This window comes from Aethalodelphis obliquidens, unplaced genomic scaffold (assembly GCF_003676395.1).
Source record: "Aethalodelphis obliquidens isolate GAN/ISIS:26980383/991018 unplaced genomic scaffold, ASM367639v1 scaffold71, whole genome shotgun sequence".
NCBI classification, from domain to species: Eukaryota; Metazoa; Chordata; class Mammalia; order Artiodactyla; family Delphinidae; genus Aethalodelphis; species Aethalodelphis obliquidens.
Window position 1 is genome coordinate 179322 of NW_020838015.1, and position 21816 is coordinate 201137.

General features: G+C 40.3%; 1 protein-coding gene across 1 annotated transcript in view; it reads left to right on the top strand.

Moving 5' to 3' along the window:
- XK (X-linked Kx blood group antigen, Kell and VPS13A binding protein) overlaps positions 1-21557 on the top strand; it is a 52015-nt gene extending 30458 nt beyond the window's left edge. The window contains exon 3 of the mRNA XM_027091273.1: positions 18041-21557. Within this exon, the coding sequence (XP_026947074.1) occupies positions 18041-18867 (827 nt within the window). The 3' untranslated portion in view covers positions 18868-21557. The remainder of the gene's footprint in view (positions 1-18040) is intronic.
- The last annotated feature ends 259 nt before the right edge of the window (positions 21558-21816 follow it).

Here is a 21816-nt window from a genome sequence, read left to right on the forward strand (position 1 = left end):
TGTGTGTGTGTGTGTGTGTGTGTGTGTGTGTGTGTGTGTGTGTGTGTATAAAGTGATGAATACCTAGAAAGAATCTAGAAAACTTGCTTATTAGTCTTTGATTTCAAAGTTTTCTTATTCATCTTTAAGCCTTTTAGAAGTACATTTGAATTATTTTAGTGAATGCTTAGTAAAAAGGATGATAATACGTTGAGCAGAGAGTTGGTTATCCAATTTCTTCTCTTTCAAAGTAAGTGACTGGCAGAACAAATGTGTCAAATGTGCCATGAAACTCAGTTAAACAATCCAAAGGGAATGGAGATTTCTGGGCATTTGATTTTCTGGTAAACATAGGCCATCCAGAAGTATATTTTGCTTGTGTGTTTTTCAGCCTTATATTTGTTATCTGTATACCTTTCTTTGGAGAAGAGCCCATAAATATTAGAAACATTCTTCAATGATTGAGGTGCACCATTTGGAACATGTTTGTAGCATATAGTTTGGTAAATGAGGAAGCTGTGTAACACTGGCTTGAATACAATGCTTTTTAAAATTTAATAATAACTCCTTGTTATCAATTAACTTATTCAACAATATCTATTGAAGACCCACTGTGTGCCAGGCCCTGTACTTGGTACCAGGCATCAGTGAATAAAACAAAATTTCTGTTTGTATTGAGCTTGTATTCTGTTAGGGATATGAATATTTCTCTTTTACCTAAAAGTAGAGCATTGGTTAATTGGAAATTTGGTTAAATATGGGCAAATTGAAGTTTGTGATTATTTTAAATTTTAGTTTCTAGATGTGGCACATATATACAATGGAATATTACTCAGCCATAAAAAGAAACGAAATTGAGTTATTTGTAGTGAGGTGGATGGACCTAGAGTCTGTCATACAGAGTGAAGTAAGTCAGAAAGAGAAAAACAAATACCCTATGGTAACACATATATATGGAATCTAAGAGAAAAAAAAAAAAGGTCATGAAGAACCTAGGGGCAAGACGGGAATAAAGACACAGACCTAGGAGAGAATGGACTTGAGGATATGGGGAGGGGGAAGGGTAAGCTGTGACAAAGTGAGAGAGTGGCATGGACATATATACACTACCAAACGTAAGGTAGATAGCTAGTGGGAAGCAGCCGCATAGCACAGGGAGATCAGCTCGGTTCTTTGTGACCACCTAGAGGGGTGGGATAGGGAGGGTGGGAGGGAGGGAGACGCAAGAGGGTAGAGATATGGGAACATATGTATATGTGGAGCTGATTCATTTTGTTATAACACACCATTGTAAAGCAATTATACTCCAGTAAAGATGTTTAAAAAAAGAAATAAATAAAATAAAATAAATTTCAGTTTCTAAAAATTTTACTTGCCTGTGTCCAAAATCATCAAACTGTACACATTAAATATGTACAGTTATTTGTATGTAAATTATAGCTCAATTAAGCAGTAAAATAATTTACTGTAATTTGTTTTCTTCTTACCCTAAGGTTGATTTAGGTATATTGTGTTGACTGCTCCAGTATGAAAGTTTCTCAGACTTCTACTCCTTGTTAGATGTCTGTGATTTGGATCCCACACTGCTCTCATCTACCTGTATACCCAGATGAATTTATTTGACTCTTACAAATCCAAGAACGATGTGATATATATATATATATATATATATATAGTTGAATATTAACTGTTTAATTTTTTCTATACCAAAGAGCATTTTCAGCTATACTCAGTATAGTATACATAACTGCTATAGCAGTCTAAACAATGGTCTATATGATTGTGTAATGGTGGATGTCAGTGTGTAAGACAATATGAAGCGTGCAAGACTTGTGGGTGAGTTCATATCCATGGCTCCGAAACCGAACTCACCCCCAAATGCACTGGGGAAAAATGCTTCTGTATACCACCAACACTTTTCATTCAGGCTTGGCTTTTGCCTGGTTATAGGCTCCGATTTTCTTTTCTGGAATCTGTGGCCACAAGCCAGTGGAAGTTACTTAATGCTATTCAGTGGGGAGACACACACTCCTCCCCACCCTGCATGTAAGTGCATTGTCAAGGCTGTGCTTGGGTTCACTGGAGCCTAGCAGTGCTGCTTATGTAGCTTCTCACGTTTACTTCTAGAGCGCATGTTTGAAGAATCTAGCATAGGACCTTCTGATTCCTCACTCAGGTCTGTAAAGTAAGTAGGTCCTGGTGGTGCAGCTTAGAATCGGGCGTGTTGAACAGGTACAGTCATACACAGGAGAACTGAGGTCTTCTTTGCAAGTTCCAAGCCATTTATTTATCCATTTTTAAAATTATTTATTTCCTACATTTTTTTAAGTTTTCATGTTGCATATAGCTATGAACGCATATAAAACAAGACTATTAAATAAGAATAGAATAAAGCATTTGAAAAGAGGGAAGGGAAGATAGATTTGGGGGAAAAATTATACTAGAAAAGATTAGTGGAGGTAAGGATGTGTGTGCAAATGTTTGTGAGTGTCTATGGTTCAAGTGTTGGCGAAGGCAGAAAATACAAGAGATTATTTCAGTTGTGGAGGCTCAAGTGGCTGTGCCTGATTATCTACAGAGTTCACTGTACATGAGTGACTGTGTTTTGAGAAGGTTTGCTCTGCCTTGCCAGAGGTAAGAATCTGCAGCAGAATGCAGAACTGTTGCCTTGGGGTTCTGAGTGGTCCTGCTAACTATTTTGCTGTTAGAAAACCTGGTAGAGGGTCCCGCACATGGGTCAGGTACTAACTTCCTTTGTTTGGCTATGGAGGACAAGGGTGTTCCTTTCTCTAGCTCAACTCACTGATGCCTCTTCTCTCTGCCTGAGGCAGGATGATAAGAACATTGGGAGGGCAGATAGGGGAGCCTGCCCCTCTTCTTTCTGATCATCGGTTGTGCCTTGGGAGGTGATTCCCAGAAACCAGCTTAATGCAGTGAGGCTTACCAACTCCTAGGTACCTAGACAGCATGATTTCAAGAAGTTTTAATATATAGACTACTCATATAATAGAAAATAGATACTAAATTTGGGCTCAGGTGGAGTAAAGAAGAATTGGGCAACTCCCCAAAATACTCTAGGCAGGGGGTAGGGGGAGATTCTCCAGACTCCTTGAGGCCCTGGACAGATTCAAGGGTAGCAGGCTCCTGCTCCTTGCCTCCCATTGATAAAAGAGGTAAAAAGTAGAGCTAAGACCCCTGCTAGGGGACAGGAATAAAGACGCAGACGTAGAGAATGGACTTGAGGACACGGGGAGGGGGAAGGGTAAGCTGGGACGAAGTGAGAGAGTGGCATGGACTTATATCTACTACCAGACGTAAAACAGATAGCTAGTGGAAAGTAGCTGCATAGCACAGGGAGATCAGCTCGGTGCTTTGTGACCACCTAGAGGGGTGGGATAGGAAGGATGGGAGGGAGACGCAAGAGGGAGGGGATATGGGGATATATGTATATGTATAGCTGATTCACTTTGTTATAAAGCAGAAACTAGCACACCACTGTAAAGCAATTATACTCCAATAAAGATGTTTAAAAAAAAAAGACCACTGCTAGGGAAATAGGCCTCATTATATTTAATATTTATTTAGCCAGAATTGCCTATTGGTTAAGACCAAGACTCTAGAGCAAGACTGCTTAGGTATGAATTCCAACTCTGCTAGCTGAGTGATTTCTGGGAAATTAGTTAGCATCTTTGTGTTTCTATTTTCTCATCTGCATAATGAGGATAATTACAGTATCTACTTTATAGAATTGTTAGGATTAAGTGATTAGTACCTGTAACGTGCTTACAATAGTCCCTGGCATGAGAAGACTACAGTAATTTTTTTCAGCGTAAGAGAGATGAGCCAGAAGAGATTTTATCACCCAGTTTCCTTAGGTAAGAAATTGAAATGTGTCTGGGAGAAAAATAGCAAAAATCGTTCGGGCTCTTTAGGGATTGTAAACAGTAATAATCACATCGCATGTACTGTGATTGACATGCCATAATAATTTGTTCTGACAATTCTGAATACTAAACAGGATATAACTATGTATTGAAAGGAAAGTCCTCAATTTCTGACTAAACATCTGGTAAACTGGCACATGTTCAAGAGGCCTTTTGGTAACAGTAAGGTCTTAGTTGCTAGAAGTTTAAGATGTGTTTTACAGTATTAGGATGTCATCCTGGTTACATCTGTAGAACCAGTTTTGCTATAGTGATTCAAGTAGGTGTTTATAGTATGTTTTGTTTTCTCCATGGCATTTTGCCAGGGTAGGCAAGGAAACTATTCCTGAAATAACTTCATTACACTAATGAAAGTGTAGTCTTTTGCCTTTAAAAAAATTCAATTTAATACAAATATATTGAGTTGCCTAGTAAGTATAGTAGTAATGCACCTATATGTTTTTAGAATTTTTTTTAATTATTTATTTTTGGCTGTGTTGGGTCTTCGTTGCTGTGCATGGGCTTTCTGTAGTTGTGGTGAGCGGGGGCTACCCTTCGTTGCAGTGCGCGGGCTTCTCACTGTGGTGGCTTCTCTTGTTGCAGAGCACGGGCTGTAGGCGCACAGGCTCAGTAGTTGTGGCTCGCAGGCTCTAGAGTGCAGGATCAGTAGTTGTGGTGCATGGGCTTAGTTGCTCCGTGGCATGTGGGATCTTCCCGGACCAGGGCTCGAACCCATGCCCCTGCATTGGCAGGCGGATTCCCTGGCAGTCCAGTGGTTAAGACTCTGTGCTTCCACTGCAGGGGGTGCGAGTTCAATCCCCAGTTGGGGAACTAAGATCCCACATGCCATGCAGCGCAGCCAAAAAAAAAAAAAAGTCTACAAGCAGTAAATGCTGGAGAGGGTGTGGAGAAAAGGGAACCCTCCTACACAGTTGGTGGGAATGTAAATTGGTGCAGCCACTATGGAAAACAGTATGGAGGTTCCTTACAAAACTGAAAATAGAGCTGTCATGTGATCCAGCGATCCCAATCCTGGGCATACATCCAGAGAAAACTATAATTTGAAAAGATACATGCACCCCAAGTGTTCATCGCATCACTGTTTACAGTAGCCAAGACATGAAAACAACCTAAATCTCCGTCGACAGATGAATGGATAAAGAACACGTGGTACATGTATACAATGGAATATTAGCCATAAAAAGAATGAAATAATACCATTTGCAGCAACATGGATGGACCTAGAGATCATCATACTAAGTGAAGGAAGCCAGACAGAGAAAGACAAATACCATATGATATCACTTATACGTGGAATCTTTAAATATTATACAGATGAGCTTATTTACAAAACAGAAACAGACTCACAGACTTAGAAACTAAATATATGGTTACCAAAGGGGAAAGGTGGGGGGAGGGATAAATTAGGAAGTTGGGGTTAACATATACACGCTACTATGTATAAGACAGATAATCAACAAGGACCTACTGTGTAGCACAGGGAATTCTACTCAGTACTCTGTAATAACCTACATGGCAAAAGAATGTGAAAAAGAATAGATGTATGTACATGTATAACTGATTCACTTTGCTGTACACCTGAAACTAACTCAACATTGCAAATCAACTATTCTCCAATCAAAATTAAATTTAAAAAAGAAAGCTGACTTCTAACATCACAGATTAATTTTTCCTGGTTTTTAAAAAGTTGATATAAATGGAATCAGAGGTCTAGCTTCCTTCATTGAACATTATATTTGTGAGAGTTATCCATGTTGTGACTTGTAGCAGAACTTTGTTCTTTAGCATTGCTGTGTAATGTAATATTCCATTGTATGAATATACCACAATGAATTGACACATTCTTCTCTTGATTAATATTTAGGTTTTTTCCAGATTGGGATTAAAAATAATGCTGCTGAAAATATCCTCGTACGTGCCTTTTAGTATACGTATATATATACAGTTCTGTTACACCTATACTCGGGTAGAATTGCTAGTCACAGGAAATGCCTATGTTTAGCTTTAGTAGAAACTGCAAAAGTCATTATACCACTTTACACTCCCACAAGCAGTGTATAAGAGTTCCAGTTGCCCCACATCCTTGCCAACACTTGCTGTTACTTTCAGTATTACAGTGGGTGTGTGTAGTAGTGTCTCATTTTAGTTTGAATTTGCATTTCCTGATGGCTAATGAGCTTGACTTCCTTTTCGTGTTTTTAGTGACCATTTTGGGGTGTGTGTGTGTGTGTGTGTGTGTGTGTGTGTGTGTGTGTGTGTGTGTCAAGTGACCATGCAAGTCTTTTGGCTGATTATAAAAATTGAGTTGTATTTATCCTTTTGGTCCCTGTTCAGACCTTCCTGTATCTCCATGCTTCCATGTGGGAGCATTTTCATTGGGTCTGAAATGCTACCTTCAGTATTTTCTTTAGAGTAGATCTACTAGTGAAAAATACCCTCATTTTTGTTTTGTCATAAAATGTCTTTCTTTTACCTTCATCTTTGTGTTTGGAGGACTAGGTTAGTGGTTACTTTCCTCCCACTTTGAGGTTACCATCCCTTTGTCTTCTGGCTTCCATTATTTCTGTTGAGATACCAGCTGTTCTTGTTATTGTTGCTCCTTTGAAATTCATCTGATTTTTGGTTGTTCGTTTGTTTCTAACTGCTTTTTAAGGTTTTCACTTTGACTTTGATGTTCAGCAGTTTTAACATGCTTAGTTGAGGTTTTCTTCGTATTTATCCTACTTGGGCTTTAGTTTGATATTTTAGCAGTTTGGGAAAATTCTTAGACTTTATCACTTTAAGTATTGGTTCCGACCCATTCTTTTTCTTCTCTTCTCTCTCTCTCCAACATTTTCACTTTGCTGTAAGTCTCTCATGCTTTTTTGTTTCTCCATTTTCTTCTGACTTGCCTTCTGCTTAGTACTAATAATCTTTATAGCAATTTCTATTCTATTAAACCCATCTGTTGATTTCTTAATGGCCCTTATTGTATTTTTCAGTTCTGGAATTTTCATTTGAGTTTTTAGAATAGTTTCCAGTCTCTGATAAATTCTCTATCTTGTCATAATTTCTTAAACATATTAATTATGAATATTTTTAACATCTTTATTGGAGTATAATTGCTCTACAATGGTGTGTTAGTTTCTGCTTTATAACAAAGTGAATCAGCTATACATACACACACATCCCCATGTATCCTCCCTCTTGTGTCTCCCTCCCACCCTCCCTATCCCACCCCTCTAGGTGGTCACGAAGCACCGAGCTGATCTCCCTGTGCTATGCAGCTGCTTCCCACTAGCTATTTTACGTTTGGTAGTGTATATATGTCCATGCCACTCTCTCACTTTGTCCCAGCTTACCCTTCCCCCTCCCTGTGTCCTCAAGTCCATTCTCTACACCTGCATCTTTATTCCTGCCCTGCCACTAGGTTCATCAGTACTGTTTTTTTAGATTCCATATATATGCTTTAGCATACGGTATTTGTTTTTCTCTTTCTGACTTACTTCACTCTGTATAACGGACTCTAGGTCCATCCACCTCACTGCAAATAACTCAATTTCATTTCTCTTTATGGCTGAGTAATATCCCAGTGGATATATGTGCCACATCTTCTTTATCCATTCATCTGTCAATGGACACTAAGGTTGTTTCCATGTCCTGGCTATTATAAATAGAGCTGCAGTGGACATTGTGGTACATGACTCTTTTTGAATTATGGTTTCCTCAGGGTAATTATGAATATTTTTAAGTCCATGTGAGATAATTACAATATCTCTATTTCCTATGGATATATTTTAATTCTTGGATTTAGATTTTTTTGTTTTTGTTGTTGGCTTGCCATGTTATTTTTAATTAAATGTCAGATGCTTATATTAAAAAAAAAAGAGGGCTTCCCTGGTGGTGCAGTGGTTGAGGGTCCACCTGCCCATGCAGGGGACACGGCTTCGTGCCCTGGTCCAGGAAGATCCCACATGCCATGGAGCGGCTGGGCCCGTGAGCCATGACCGCTGAGCCTGCACATCCTGAGCCTGTGCTCCGCAACAGGAGAGGCCACAACAGTGAGAGGCCCGCGTACAGCAAAAAAAAAAAAAAAAAAAAAAGAGATACTTTGAGTCTCTGGATGAGTTCTCTTTCTCCAGGAAGATTTTACTTTTGTTTATGGCAGGTAATTGGGTTAGATATAGATTGAATTGATCCAGTCATAACTTGAGTTGGTTGAAATGTGTACTTCAGCCTTTATGAGGGATTATCTATTTCTGGTCACCCTTACTCCCAGTGTCTAGTCTTCGGGGTTCCCACCAGAAAGCTTTGGCTGTCTCCAGGACCATTATAGGGCCACAATATCAATATTTGCTCCCACACCCACCAGATTTGAGAGACTGCTGAAAGCTGTGTTCATGTTCCATAATACTGTACCCAGTATCATATGGGCATATGTCTCAAGGGGAAGAGCAGCTTCAGAATTTTCTCTTAGGACTTTTCTTCTCTTTAAGATCTTGGCCCGAAAGTACTGACTGCTTTCTTTGGTAGATCTCTGATGCCTTTAAACAGGTGTTTGTCCAGTTGCTCTTGGCAGAAATATTGAACCAAAACAAACTAATCTGCCATTGTCAGCATGGAAATCCTCTTTTTTGCTTTTTAATGCCTTTTTAAGGGAAGTTAAAAAGCACGAGAAATCAGAATTGTTCTCTCTTTTTCATTTTAAATGCTCATTGACACCTGAGGGTGAAGCTAATATATTGTCCTTAAATAAGTCTATGCAAATCTGGCCTTTGAATTCTGGTAGAGTTTTTGGGATACATATGAGAAAGTGTGAAATCTATTATGAGTTTGTTCTATAGTTAAGAACCAAAGCAACTAAGGAAGATGTACAAATGGCCAATAAGCACATGAAAAGATGCTCTACATCATTAGTCATCATGAAAACGCAAATCAAAATCACAAAGGTGTACCACTTCACACCCACTGGGATGACTAGAATCAAAAGGTTATAATAAAAATTGAACTTAATGATAATAACAAACATTGGTGAGCGTGTGGAGAAATTGGAACTTTCATACACTGCTGGTGGGAATGTAAAATGGTGCAATCACTTTGGAATACAGTCTGGCAGTTCCTCAAATAATTAAACACAAAGTTACCATATGACCCAGCAACTCTACTCCTATAGACCCAAGAGAAATAAAAATATATTCATAGGAACTTCCCTGGTGGTGCAGTGGTTAAGAATCCACCTGCCAATGCAGGAGATACGGGTTTGAGCCCTAGTCTGGGAAGATCCCACATGCTGCAGAGCAACTAAGCCCATGTGCCACAGCTACTGAGCCTGCACTGTACAGCCCGTGAGACACAACTACTGAAGCTCACGTGCCTAGAGCCCGTGCTCCGCAACAAGAGAAGCCACTGCAATGAGAAGCCCACGCACCACAACCAAGAGTAGCCCCTGCTCGCCACAGCTAGAGAAAGCCCATGTGCAGCAACGAAGACCCAATGCAGCCAAATTAAAAAAAAAAAAAATCACATACAAATGTTTGTAGAAGCACTATTCACAATAGCCAGAAGGTGGAAACAACCCAAATTTTCATCAGCTGATGGATGGATAAGCAAAATGTAGTATATCCATACAATGGAATATTATTTGACCGTGAAATGAAATGAAGGACTGATGCATGCTACAAGATAGATGAGTGTTGAAATGTTATGCTAAGTGAAAGAAACCAGTCACAAAAGACCACACATTATATGGTTTCATTCATACAGAAGTCCAGGATAGGGAAATCTATAGAGACAGAAAGTAGTTAGTGGTTGCTTAGGACTGGGTGGGGGAGGGGGGTAGAGGAATGAGAGCTAAAGTGTACAGGGTTTCTTTTTGAAGTGATGAAAACGTACTAAATGTGACTCTGGTGATGAAACGTACTAAAAGTAGATACACATATCTGCGAATCTGCTTTTAGAGAAACATTGAAAATATTTTCTCCTATTCTGAGGTTTGTCTTTTCATCTTGTTTATGGTGTCCTTTGTTGTGCAAAAGCTTTTAAGTTTCATTAGGTCCCATTTGTTTATTTTTGTTTTTATTTCCATTTCTGTAGGAGGCTGGTCAAAAAGGATCTTGCTGTGATTTATGTCATAGAGTGTTCTGCCTAGGTTTTCCTCTAAGAGTTTTATAGTGTCTGGCCTTGCATTTAGGTCTTCAGTCCATTTTGAGTTCATTTTTGTGTATGGTGTTAGGGAGTGTTCTAATTTCATTCTTTTACATGTAGCTGTCCAGTTTTCCCAGCACCACTTATTGAAGAGACTGTCTTTTCTCCATTGTATTTTCTTGCCTCCTTAGGGAACTCTACTCACTGCTCTATGGTGACCTAAATGGGACGGAAATCCAAAAAAGAGGGGATATATGTATATGTGTAGCTGATTCACTTTGCTGTACTGGAGAAACTAACACAACATTGTAAAGCAACTATACTCCAACTAAAAAAGAAAGAGTTTAGAGACAAACAGTTCTCAATTTGAATCCAAGCATGACCACTTACTAGCTGTATGACATTGGGAAAGCTATTTAACCTCATCTTTCTCATCTGGAAAATGGGTATAAACTAGAACCAACTGATAAGGATTAAATGTGATCATATATGTAAAGTGCGTGGTGTTGGGGACATCATAATTATTCAGTAATAACTGTGATAATAAAATTATTGTTAACAAAAAAGAAACATTGAATTGTACACTTTAAATTGTGAATTGTACGGTATGCGAATTATGTCTCAATAAAGCTGTTACAATAAAGGACCAAAGCAATATTTATGATAGCAACTGGGGAGAGAAGGTGACAGATGTGGATACAAGCTCATGGTGTTGACGATCTCTCTCATTTTCACTCTCTTCATTAACAGTTTGCTGACGCAGACGTACAGAATGGACTTGAGGACATGGGGAGGGGGAAGGGTAAGCTGGGACGAAGTGAGAGAGTGGCATGGACATATACACACTACCAAGTGTAAAATAGATAGCTAGTGGGAAGCAGCCACATAGCACAGGGAGATCAGCTCGGTGCTTTGTGACCACCTAGAGGGGTGGGATAGGGAGGGTGGGAGGGAGATGCAAGAGGGAGGAGATATGGGGATATATGTATACGTATAGCTGATTCACTTTGTTATACAGCAGAAACTAACATACCATTGTAAAGCAATTATACTCCAATAAAGATGTTAAAAAAAAAAGTTTGCTGACCAGTTGTCAGGGCCTGGGGTGGAATTAAAGCAGAACCCTGGGTCCTGTAATACATGGTCAAAGGTAACTCAAGTAAGAGTAAGTCATGGAATCCAGCAAGAGCAGTGATCTGGATAACTGACCAGGAAGATAACACTGCTGAGATAATCCAGACTTGTCTTAATCCTGGCTGGGCCCGACATCCTGAAGCAGGACTTACCTTCCTTAGTTATTCCCGTGGTCAGAAAGTACTGCACTGTTCCTAAATCTCCCTGCTTTGCAAGCCTCTCATATACCTAGAAGAGTTTTTTTTAGAGTGTAAACTTAAATCTCAAAGACCTTTTCTAATTTGGAGCCTATTTCTCTGGAAGTGCTGGAAACACGTGCAACTTCTTGATTGAGAAAGGCACATAAAGCAGATGCATTTGCATAGGAAGCCCATGACCCCAGAAGTCACCATCTGGGAAGGGGCTTTGAGAGTTCTCATGGCTCACTTCAGTCGTGTCTCTGAGAGATTTGGAGCTTCAATTACTCATTCAGTGGTTAAAAAAAAAAAGGGCAGGTCACAGATTGTACAATTTTTATTTCACTTATTCAACAGACATATCAGTTACCAACTTTGTGCCAGTCACTGTGCTAGGTGCTGTAATAAAAATCTGTATGAAACAGTAGCTGCCTCTAGGAGATTGCACTAAACCAAAGGTACCAAGTGAGGAAAGAGACGTATGCATTGAGTGACTGTGAGTTCCCAATAGAGTGGCAGTTAACTGAGCTTAGAAGAGTCTTGGAAGCATTTAGCACAACTGAATAAATATAGTTGAATAAAGGCCGAGAAAAGGCATCATTGAGGCGGTAACACTTTAACTGAACCTTGAAGAACAAGTAGGGTTTATCCAGGCAGACGAAGAGGAGAGGAAGGCTGGTGGCAGAGAAACAAATGAGTTAGGACCCTGTGGTAAGAGCCATTATGAGAGTTAACAAGGGACACAGCCAGAAAGGGAGGAAGAAATGAACTTAGAGCAGTACTTCTCCGACTTTAATGGTCATACATTAAAGCCTGAGAAAAACGGAAAATCGTGTTAAAATAGAGATTCTGACTCAGAATTTCAGGGTCTAAGCTAGAGCACTTCATTGACCCCCAGTCAGTGTCAGTGCTTCTGATCCATGAGCCACACTGAGTAACAAGAGCTTAGAGATCTATTTGAGTGGGATGGGAGAGGAAAGTGAAAAGTCCTAATTAACATGTAAATTTCTGGATAGAATGATCTGGAGTGATGGTGTTGTGAGCTGCTAGAGGGAATGTAAGAGGAGATTTTCAAGGAAATATAAGTTTTGTTTTGTGTTTTGTTTTGTTTTGAGGCACCTATAAAGATATCTCGGAAGAGAAATCTGGTAGGAAGGAGAAAAATAAGACCATGGTTCCTGAGTAGAAGAGAAAGATGTGCCTATGAATGAAATTGAGAAGGGACTGCAAGAAAAGTGAGAGGATGATTAGGAGAAAATGATATGATCACTTCCACAGAAGAAGTTTCAAGAAAGTGGGAATGAACAATGTCAAATGTTGCAGAGAGATGAGGAAGGAGCAAGACTAGAATCCAGACTGCAAGGAGTTGAGGATTGGAAAACGAGTGTTTCGATTAGTGGTAAGAGGGTTGAGGAAAAGTGTGAAAGAGAGTGTGGCAGTAGACAGAAAGGAGTGTAGGGTAAAGGGAAGGGTCCTCCCTCACCCATTTTTTCCTTCCTCTTTCCTTTCTCCTTCCCCCTTCCCTCCCTCCCTCCCTCTCTCCCCTCCCTCCTTCCTTCCTTCCCTCCCTCCTTTCTTCCTTTTAGCATTATTATATCAATAGAAATTTTCCTACATACAAAAAATTGAGAGGCTATTATAATGAATGCTAGGATAAGCCACAGAGAAAGTGCTTGCCTTGTCCTACAAACAGAATTCCCCTCCGAAGAGGAATCCTGAGCAATAAAATGTTCTCCACCACTTAACACAAAGATTAAGGTCTTGATGTCAAGTCAGGAAATTAGCAAGTTCATTCCTAATAGCAATTATTTTCTCTGTGAAATAGGAAGAGTTCCTTTGGAAGGAGTTCGTTTGGCTGGAATTACATGGGAAGAAACTTTGTAAGTGTGGCAGGGGTTTGGAATATTGCCAAAGCCTTCCTTTCAGCTTTACCCAAAGTGATGTCTTACCTTCTAACAAAAGATAAAAACAGCAAAATGCCCTCCGACCTCGCCCCTCCACTCCACACACTCACATAGGAAATGAGAATATGAAAAGTAGCAGGATACAAAATTAATGCACAGAAATCTCTTGGGTTCCTATACACTAATGATGAAAAATCTGAAAGGGAAATTAAGGAAACACTCGCGTTTACCATTGCAACAAAAAGAAAAAAATACCTAGAAATAGGGCTTCCCTGGTGGCGCAGTGGTTGAGAGTCCTCCTGCCAATGCAGGGGACACGGGTTCGTGCCCTGGTCCAGGAAGATCCCACATGCCGCGGAGCGGCTGGGCCCGTGAGCCATGGCCGCTGAGCCTGCGCGTCTGGAGCCTGTGCTCCACTACGTGAGAGGCCATAACAGTGAGAGGCCCGCGTACTGCCAAAAAAAAAAAAACCTAGGAATAAACCTACCTAGGGAGATAAAGACCTGCATGCAGAAAACTATAAGACATTGATGAAAGAAATTAAAGATGATACAAACAGATGGAGAGATATACCATGTTCTTGGACTGAAAGAATCAACATTGTGAAAATGACTGTACTACCCAAAGCAATCTACAGGTTCAGTGCAATCCCTATCAAACTACCAATGGTATTTTTCACAGAACTAGGACAAAAAATTTCACAATTTGTATGGAAACACAAAAGACCCCGAATAGCCAAAGCAATCTTGAGAAAGAAAAACGGAGCTGGAGGAATCAGGCTCTCTGACTTCAGACTGTATTACAAAGCTATAGTAATCAAGACAGTATGGTACTGGCACAAAAACAGAAATATAGATTAATGAAACAGGATAGAAAGCCCAGAGATAAAGCCACACACATATGGTCAACTTATCTTTGATGAAGGAGGCAAGAATACACAATGGAGGAAAAACAGCCTCTTCAATAAGTGGTGCTGGGAAAACTGGACAGCTACATGTAAAAGAGTGAAATTAGAACACTTCCAAACACCATACACAAAAATAAACTCAAAATGGATTAAAGACCTAAATGTAAGGCCAGACACTATAAAACTTGTAGAGGAAAACCTAGTCAGAACACTCTATGACATAAATCACAGCAAGATCCTTTTTGACCCACCTCCTAGAAAAATGGAATAAAAACAAAAATAAATGGGACCTAATGAAACTTAAAAGCTTTTGCACAGCAAAGGAAACCATAAACAAGATGAAAAGACAACCCTCAGAATGGGAGAAAATATTTGCAAATGAAGCAACTGACAGAGGATTAATCTCCAAAATATACAAGCAGCTCATGCAGCTCAATATCAAAAAAACAAACAACCCAATCCCCAAATGGGCAGAAGACCTAAATAGACATTTGTCCAAAGAAGATATACAGATTGCCAACAAACACATGAAAGGATGCTCAACATCTCTAATCATTAGAGAAATGCAAATCAAAACTACAGTGAGACATCATCTCACACCAATGAGAATGGCCATCATCAAAAAATCTACCAACAATAAATGCTGGAGAGGGTGTGGAGAAAAGGGAACCCTCTTGCACTGTTGGTGGCAATGTAAATTGATACAGCCACTATGGAGAACAGTATGGAGGTCCCTTAAAAAACTAAATATAGAACTACCATATGACCCAGCAATCCCACTACTGGGCATATACCCTGAGAAAACCATAATTCAAAAAGAGTCATGTACCACAATGTTCATTGCAGCACTATTTACAATTGCCAGGACATGGAAGCAACCTGAAGTCCAGCGACAGATGAATGGATAAAGATGTGGCACATATATACAATGGAATATTACTCAGCCATAAAAAGAAACAAAATTGACTTATTTGTAGTGAGTTGGATGGAACTAGAGTCTGTCATACAGAGTGATGTAAGTCAAAAAGAGAAAAACCAATACTGTATGCTAACACATATATATGGAATCTAAAAAAAAAATGGTTCTGATGAATCTAGGGACAGGACAGGAATAAAGACACAGACATAGAGAATGGACTTGAGGACACGGGGAGGGGGAAGGGTAAGCTGTGACAAAGTGAGTGAGTGGCATGGACATATATACACTACCAAATGTAAAATAGATAGCTAGTGGGAAGCAGCCGCATAGCACAGGGAGATCAGTTCGGTGCTTTGTGACCACCTAGAGGGGTGGGACAGGGAGGGTGGGAGGGAGACGCAAGAGAGAGGAGATATGGGGATGTGTGTATATGTATAGTTGATTCACTTTGTTATAAAGCAGAAAGTAACACACCATTGTAAAGCAATTATACCCCAATAAAGATGTTTAGAAAAAAAGATTATTGGGGGCTGTTAGACTTCTATGACATGCCACTTAAAAGGTCAGGACCACCAACGGATCCCCTGTTGTGTGGACTCTGGGAAGAGAAGGTTGGGAAATGATGTCAGGAACTTTTCTCCATTTAAGTCTGAATAAGTAGATATTTGCATAAATATCATCCTAGCTATTCATTAGATAACAGCTTAACTCTAGAGGTAGAAATATACATTCGAAGCATTTTGTTCAAGTTTCTTGTCTCCCAAGTATCTCTCTCTTCCTGGCCCCTTTCTTGGGGAGCAGGGAGCACCCAACATTGGTAATGATAATTGAAGTTAGTGATTTCACAGTCATTTCTTTGCATTCTCAGAAGGCCTTAGCAGTTAATTCCTACTAAGCAGCAATTGGGTAATAATTGGCTAACTCTCTTGACAGAGAAAAAAACGTAATTTGGAAATAATTGACCTAACGAGAAAAATGGATTGATGGTTAAAAAATTGTTTGGGTCATTGCATTGTTAAAAGTAATAAGTAACTTGGAGATGAAGTACCGTAAATTTAACAGTGTAAATACTGCATGTGTATGAATACATAATTTATATGGTAATTTACGCTTAGCTCATATTCTACATTTGAAGTTATTTTTCTTGTAGTAGAAAAAACAGAAGGACTAAAAGAAAAGGATCCAATACTAGATTCTTAAGGTTTGTAGAAATGTGTAATACATATAAAAGTATATCACCTGGGATAAACCGTAATGGAAAAGAATATAAAAAAGAATGTGTATGTATAACTGAGTCACTTTGCTGTACAGCAGAAATTAACAGAACATTGTAAATCAACTGTATTTCAATAAAAACAGTGTATCAGCAATATGTACTGCTTTATAATGCTCCATTGAACTAGCCTCTCAGAAAAAATAACTCAGTCCAATTACTTCCCAGGCTACTCCTGTGATAGTATTTCTGTCTTTTAAATTTGATTAGTACATGGCAGTCTTTCCAGAGAATGATATCGATGATTTAAATCAGTGCCAAAAGGCTATGAGAGGAGTTGATGCTTTGAGTAAAACTGAGCTTCTCCCAGGCAACTAACTACCCAAGCTTCCGAGTTTTTATGCCCATCAAATGTAGATGTCTTCCACTGATTCAGAACTTAAATAAGAAAATGAACCCTTTATTCCCATGCATTTTAAATTATAAGTAAGAACAATTTTGTTATATGTACGTTGGAGGTAGGCATGGAAGGTATTATCTCAATTTTATGGGCAAGAAAACAGAACCCAGCCAGACTCTCGGTTCCTCCCTGCTCCAATATTTGGAGGTCGTGGCAGCCTGCAGTAAGTGATTGTATTTCAGATTTGACCACACAGTCTGTGCTCATGGGTTGGCAGTACATTTTTTAGATAATAGAACTCACAGCCAGCAGTGTCATGCTCTGAAACATAGTACCATGCTCCATTCAAATGAGCCACATCTTGTCCCCTAACACTGCTGCTCGGTATAAACCGGGTAAACCCATTAGCCGTCAGTCATTTGAAGAAATAAACAGCTAGAGTTGAGACCCCTTGAAACATTAAGGCCTTTTAGACCAAGACAGATTGACTCAGTAACAGTGAGGTTCTCATTTCTTCAGCACTGTATGGAATTTAAGAATATAACTGAAGAGCAAAGAAAAGTGAGCAATCTGTAGTCAGTATATAAATTTAAAAGGTCCTGCAGATAGAGAGGAACTCATGAACAATTTATTATTGAGTGCTTTCTGTTTCAGTTTCTACACTGGTATATGTTGAGGGTATCAAGAAGAAATATCAGACATGGTCACTCGTGACTCCTCAGGAGCTTGTAAGCTGATTGAGGAAACAAAACGCACCGTGTAAAGGACTCCACATATTCAGACAGAGCAGATGGGGTCTGAAAGGTGTTTTAGTTTCAGTTGACCCTGAAGCAGACCCTGAGACAAGCACTTGAGTGCATGTCTGTCTGGAGGAAGGTATAAGAAGCGTGGGAGAAGGGAAGTGAGACAGGGAAGGCGGCCAATAAAGGTGACAACGTTACTAGACAACAGTCACCGTGGGTGACTAGAAAGTAATCTTATGAGGAAACACCGGTAAACAGTATAGAACACACACCTCCGAGTTACTCTACCCAAACGGTAGGGGAACTGGGCTCATTATATTCCAGCTCTTCTCAGGGCTAGGATTGGGGTGTTGAAGGGCTCTCCCAGGGGTATTAATTCCTGGGCACTTCAGCCTGCTCAGCACCTGGGCACAGCAGGCTTCTGCAGCCCTGGGAAAAGCCCTCAGGTGCAGTGAGCAGACGCTGATAGCTGGAAGCCAGCCCGTGCACATGAAACAGAGGGGTCCAAGGAATATGGGTAGAGGGCTGCCAGCAGCCACCACAGTAGGATTCTTGGTGTAGGTGAGACTTGAGAGCGCTCTTTCTCTTCTCTCCTCAGGTCTCTTCATGGTCCTCTCCCTATTGTCCATCGTGTATGGAGCCTTGCGCTGTAACATCCTCGCCATCAAGATCAAATACGATGAATATGATGTCAAAGTGAAGCCCCTGGCCTATGTCTGTATCTTCCTCTGGAGGAGCTTTGAGATTGCCACTCGAGTCATTGTCCTGGTCCTCTTTACCTCTGTCCTGAAGACCTGGGTGGTGATAGACATACTCCTCAACTTCCTCAGCTTCCTCTTCTACCCCTGGATCCTCTTCTGGTGCAGTGGCTCCCCCTTCCCTGAGAACATCGAGAAGGCCCTCAGTCGGGTGGGCACCACCATCGTGCTGTGCTTCCTCACCTTACTCTACGCCGGGATCAACATGTTCTGCTGGTCAGCGGTACAGCTGAAAATCAACAACCCCGACCTCATCAGCAAGTCCCAGAACTGGTACCAGCTGCTGGTGTACTACATGTTGAGATTCATCGAGAACGCCTTCCTCCTCCTCATGTGGTATCTTTACAAGACTGACATCTACATGTATGTGTGCGCACCCCTGCTGATCCTGCAGCTGCTCATTGGGTACTGCACGGCCATTCTATTCATGATCGTGTTCTATCAATTCTTCCACCCTTGCAAAAAGCTCTTTTCCTCTAGTGTTTCTGAAAGCTTTCAGGAGTGGCTAAAGTGTGCTTGCTGTGACTGCAGGCGGCGGAAATCCTCTGAGTCTGCAGAAAAGACGGATCTAAGGTCATCCGCAGACAGAGAGGAAACCCCTTCTAGCAGTAAAATAAGTTCTATGCCCAGCCAGATCTTGAATGCCGATGAGCTCTTTTCTGCTTAATGGGACCTGAGTCTCTTGAGGCACAGATGTATTGTTTGCTGGGTTGATCCCTGTTCTTCATACAAGTGATGGGCCCTGCACAGTTAACAAAGCAGGAAGTTATCTCTCAACTCCTTGTGAGTCTCTCCCCTTCAGAGAGCTCTCGGGTGGGCATGTGGGAACCATGGAGAGAAGCCAGGGAAACCCCTGAGCGTTGCAGGGGCAGCCTAAGGCACCACCATTCACAGTTGACCATGTTCTCCCAGACGTTACTGGCCTTTTCATTGACAAAGTACCCATGATATCTGAGTTGGGCTGGTTAGATCCATCAGGTAGAATGAGGGCAGGGGCTTACTTGTTTTCTAGTTTTCTGGACTGCTGGTCTAGGTAGCCTAATGTTTTATTATCCCCGAACGTAGTTTTCACCCAAGAGTTATCTGATGACCACAGATGGTTACTGGGGTTTTGCCATCAGCCACAACAGTCCTGTCAGAGTTTTCAGAGAGGGCTGTTCAAGTTTGGTTTTTGAATAGACAGATGTTCCATTTTCATCTCATCAGGGCTCTTTGTACACAACCAACTGTAGCAGCCTTGGAGACTTTATTCTCAAGGATCCATGGATTCAAAATTGAATTCTAAATTTGGTTATGGAAGCCCTAGAATTTTAGAAAAGTTGTGTTCCTTCAATATGTTGAAGAAATTCTGGATCAAGAGGGTTGTTAAAATATCAAAGTGTTTGTAGGCTTTTATAAGCAGAGTTCTTACCTTCTTGTGGTAGTTTAAGATGAATCTGCTAGAAGGTAGGCTTAACCTCATCAAGGTTGAGTCCTGTCTTACATTTCTGGGAAATTTCTAGTAGAATTTGCTAGGATTTGCCTTCTTAGGAAAGAAGAAAATAAAACCCATAGTCTTTACTCCACCTCTTCCTTGCCTGTCAGGAAAGTTTTAGACAAGAGTTACCTTGGTTAACCTAAGTTCTTCTAGAAAACACAGAAATTTCTCACCTAGCATATGTATATAGGCCATTTTAATTTTCATTATTTGAAGGAAAAGGCTTCCCCACCTTCAGTTAGATGTTGACTTCAGAAACTTTTAAATTTTGCAAACAGCTAACATGACCAGAAGATTTTTATCTTTAACTGAATGCATTTTGATTTGGTATGATTATGAGTTAATTTGAATAAGAACTTCAATTTTATCCTCCTACACTCTCCTATCTTCAGTATAATTTCTCCTTTGATCTGGAACCATATTTCTTTCATAAAAGGATTTGTAGAATATCCTCAGTTGTCTTGGAAAAATGCCTAGATCTAGTACCATTATTTCTACCATAAAAACCTTGATGATGAAACACCTGGGAGCAGGTGACGTCACTGACGAGGCTGGACATTGCAGGTCGATCAGGGTTGACAGTCTTAGGACTCATAATGGCTGAACTTTCTGACCCATCGAGTTTCTAACAGCTAGTTTGTCAGGGGACAGGTTAAAATGGTGAGTTTGAGTAGGAGTTGTGGCCAGAATTAGCCAGGGATGGAGAGACTGGTACTTCCCCAGCCTTGGTTTGGAAGCCTGTCTCAAGAACCACTACAAAATCTGGGCCTTCAAATACATTTAAAATCATTTTAAGGTAGAATGTAGGTAAGCATATTGAGTGACCCCAAACCAAACTGACAGTGATGGTCTGTCACACTCCTAAAGCCCAATTATAAGCCACATTTAAAAGGATAAAGAGGTTTGGTAACTAAATTGGACATTTTGTCATCTTTAACTCTTGATATGCAGATACCCCTGCTTTGGGGCCATATACGTCTAGTCACTTTGGGGAAGAGAAGCCACTGCTTTTTTTCTTCATGGCCACAATTTAAGTCATAGTGAACTGAGAAATCTTGTTTTTAAATTATTTGTATTATACCTCTGAAATGGCAAAATTATAGCTCAGACTGCACAACTAGGTTGCCCTAAAGACAAACAAACCAGCAAATTTCCTCCTATCTTGAGAGTTAAAATGTCTTTTTCAGTAATAATTCCAATTTTTAAAACTCTCCGTGCTTTGTCTAATTAATTACATACCATAACTTGTCGCAACAGATACTCCAACTGATTCATTATCATTTGGCTGGATGGAGGTGAAGTATTTCCTCGAAATATATTGAAATAAGATCATCAAATATGTTTAGACTTTCTTCATTACTGGAGACAGTGCAGTGTAGAGGTTGACATCTCCCTGTCCAACCCTGCAAGTTAGTTAATTGTTCTATGCCTCAGTTTCCTCACCCACAAAATTTGCATGATATACTTGCCCAGACTACCTCACAAGGTTGTCAGAAGAACAAATTAAATAATAGGTGTGAAAATGCTTTGAAAATATTTTTGAAGTGCCATGCATGTTTAAAGGAGTTGTTTTTATAGTTATTCAAATTCATAACAGGTTTTTTTTTTTTTTTTTTTTTTTTTTTACCGTTAGAGAAGAAACAAGTAGCATCATTCACATGAGTGTCTTAAGTGAATATGTCGGCCTTTGGCCTTACAGAAGGGCAAGTGTAAATGGCCTTTACTCTTGGAGAGAACTCAACAGTTGCCCTTTCTCTTACCATCATTTGCTTATAAAAATTAGCACCCAGGGCTTCCCTGGTGGCACAGTGGTTGAGAGTCCGCCTGCCGATGCAGGGGACACGGGTTCGTGCGCCGGTCCGGGAAGATCCCACATGCCGCGGAGCGGCTGGGCCCGTGAGCCATGGCCGCTGAGCCTGCGCGTCCGGAGCCTGTGCTCCACAACAGGAGAGGCCACAACAGTGAGAGGCCCATGTATCGCAAAAAAAAAAAAAAAAAAAATAGCACCCAAACATATGGTACTTGGAGGAAAAAGACCCACTGAAATCTGAGAAATTGCTTTTGATAACAAATGAGCTTATCATTTTTGTATGTCATCTTTCATAAAGGATATAGCAGCCTCTTTTGTTAATTTTTCTT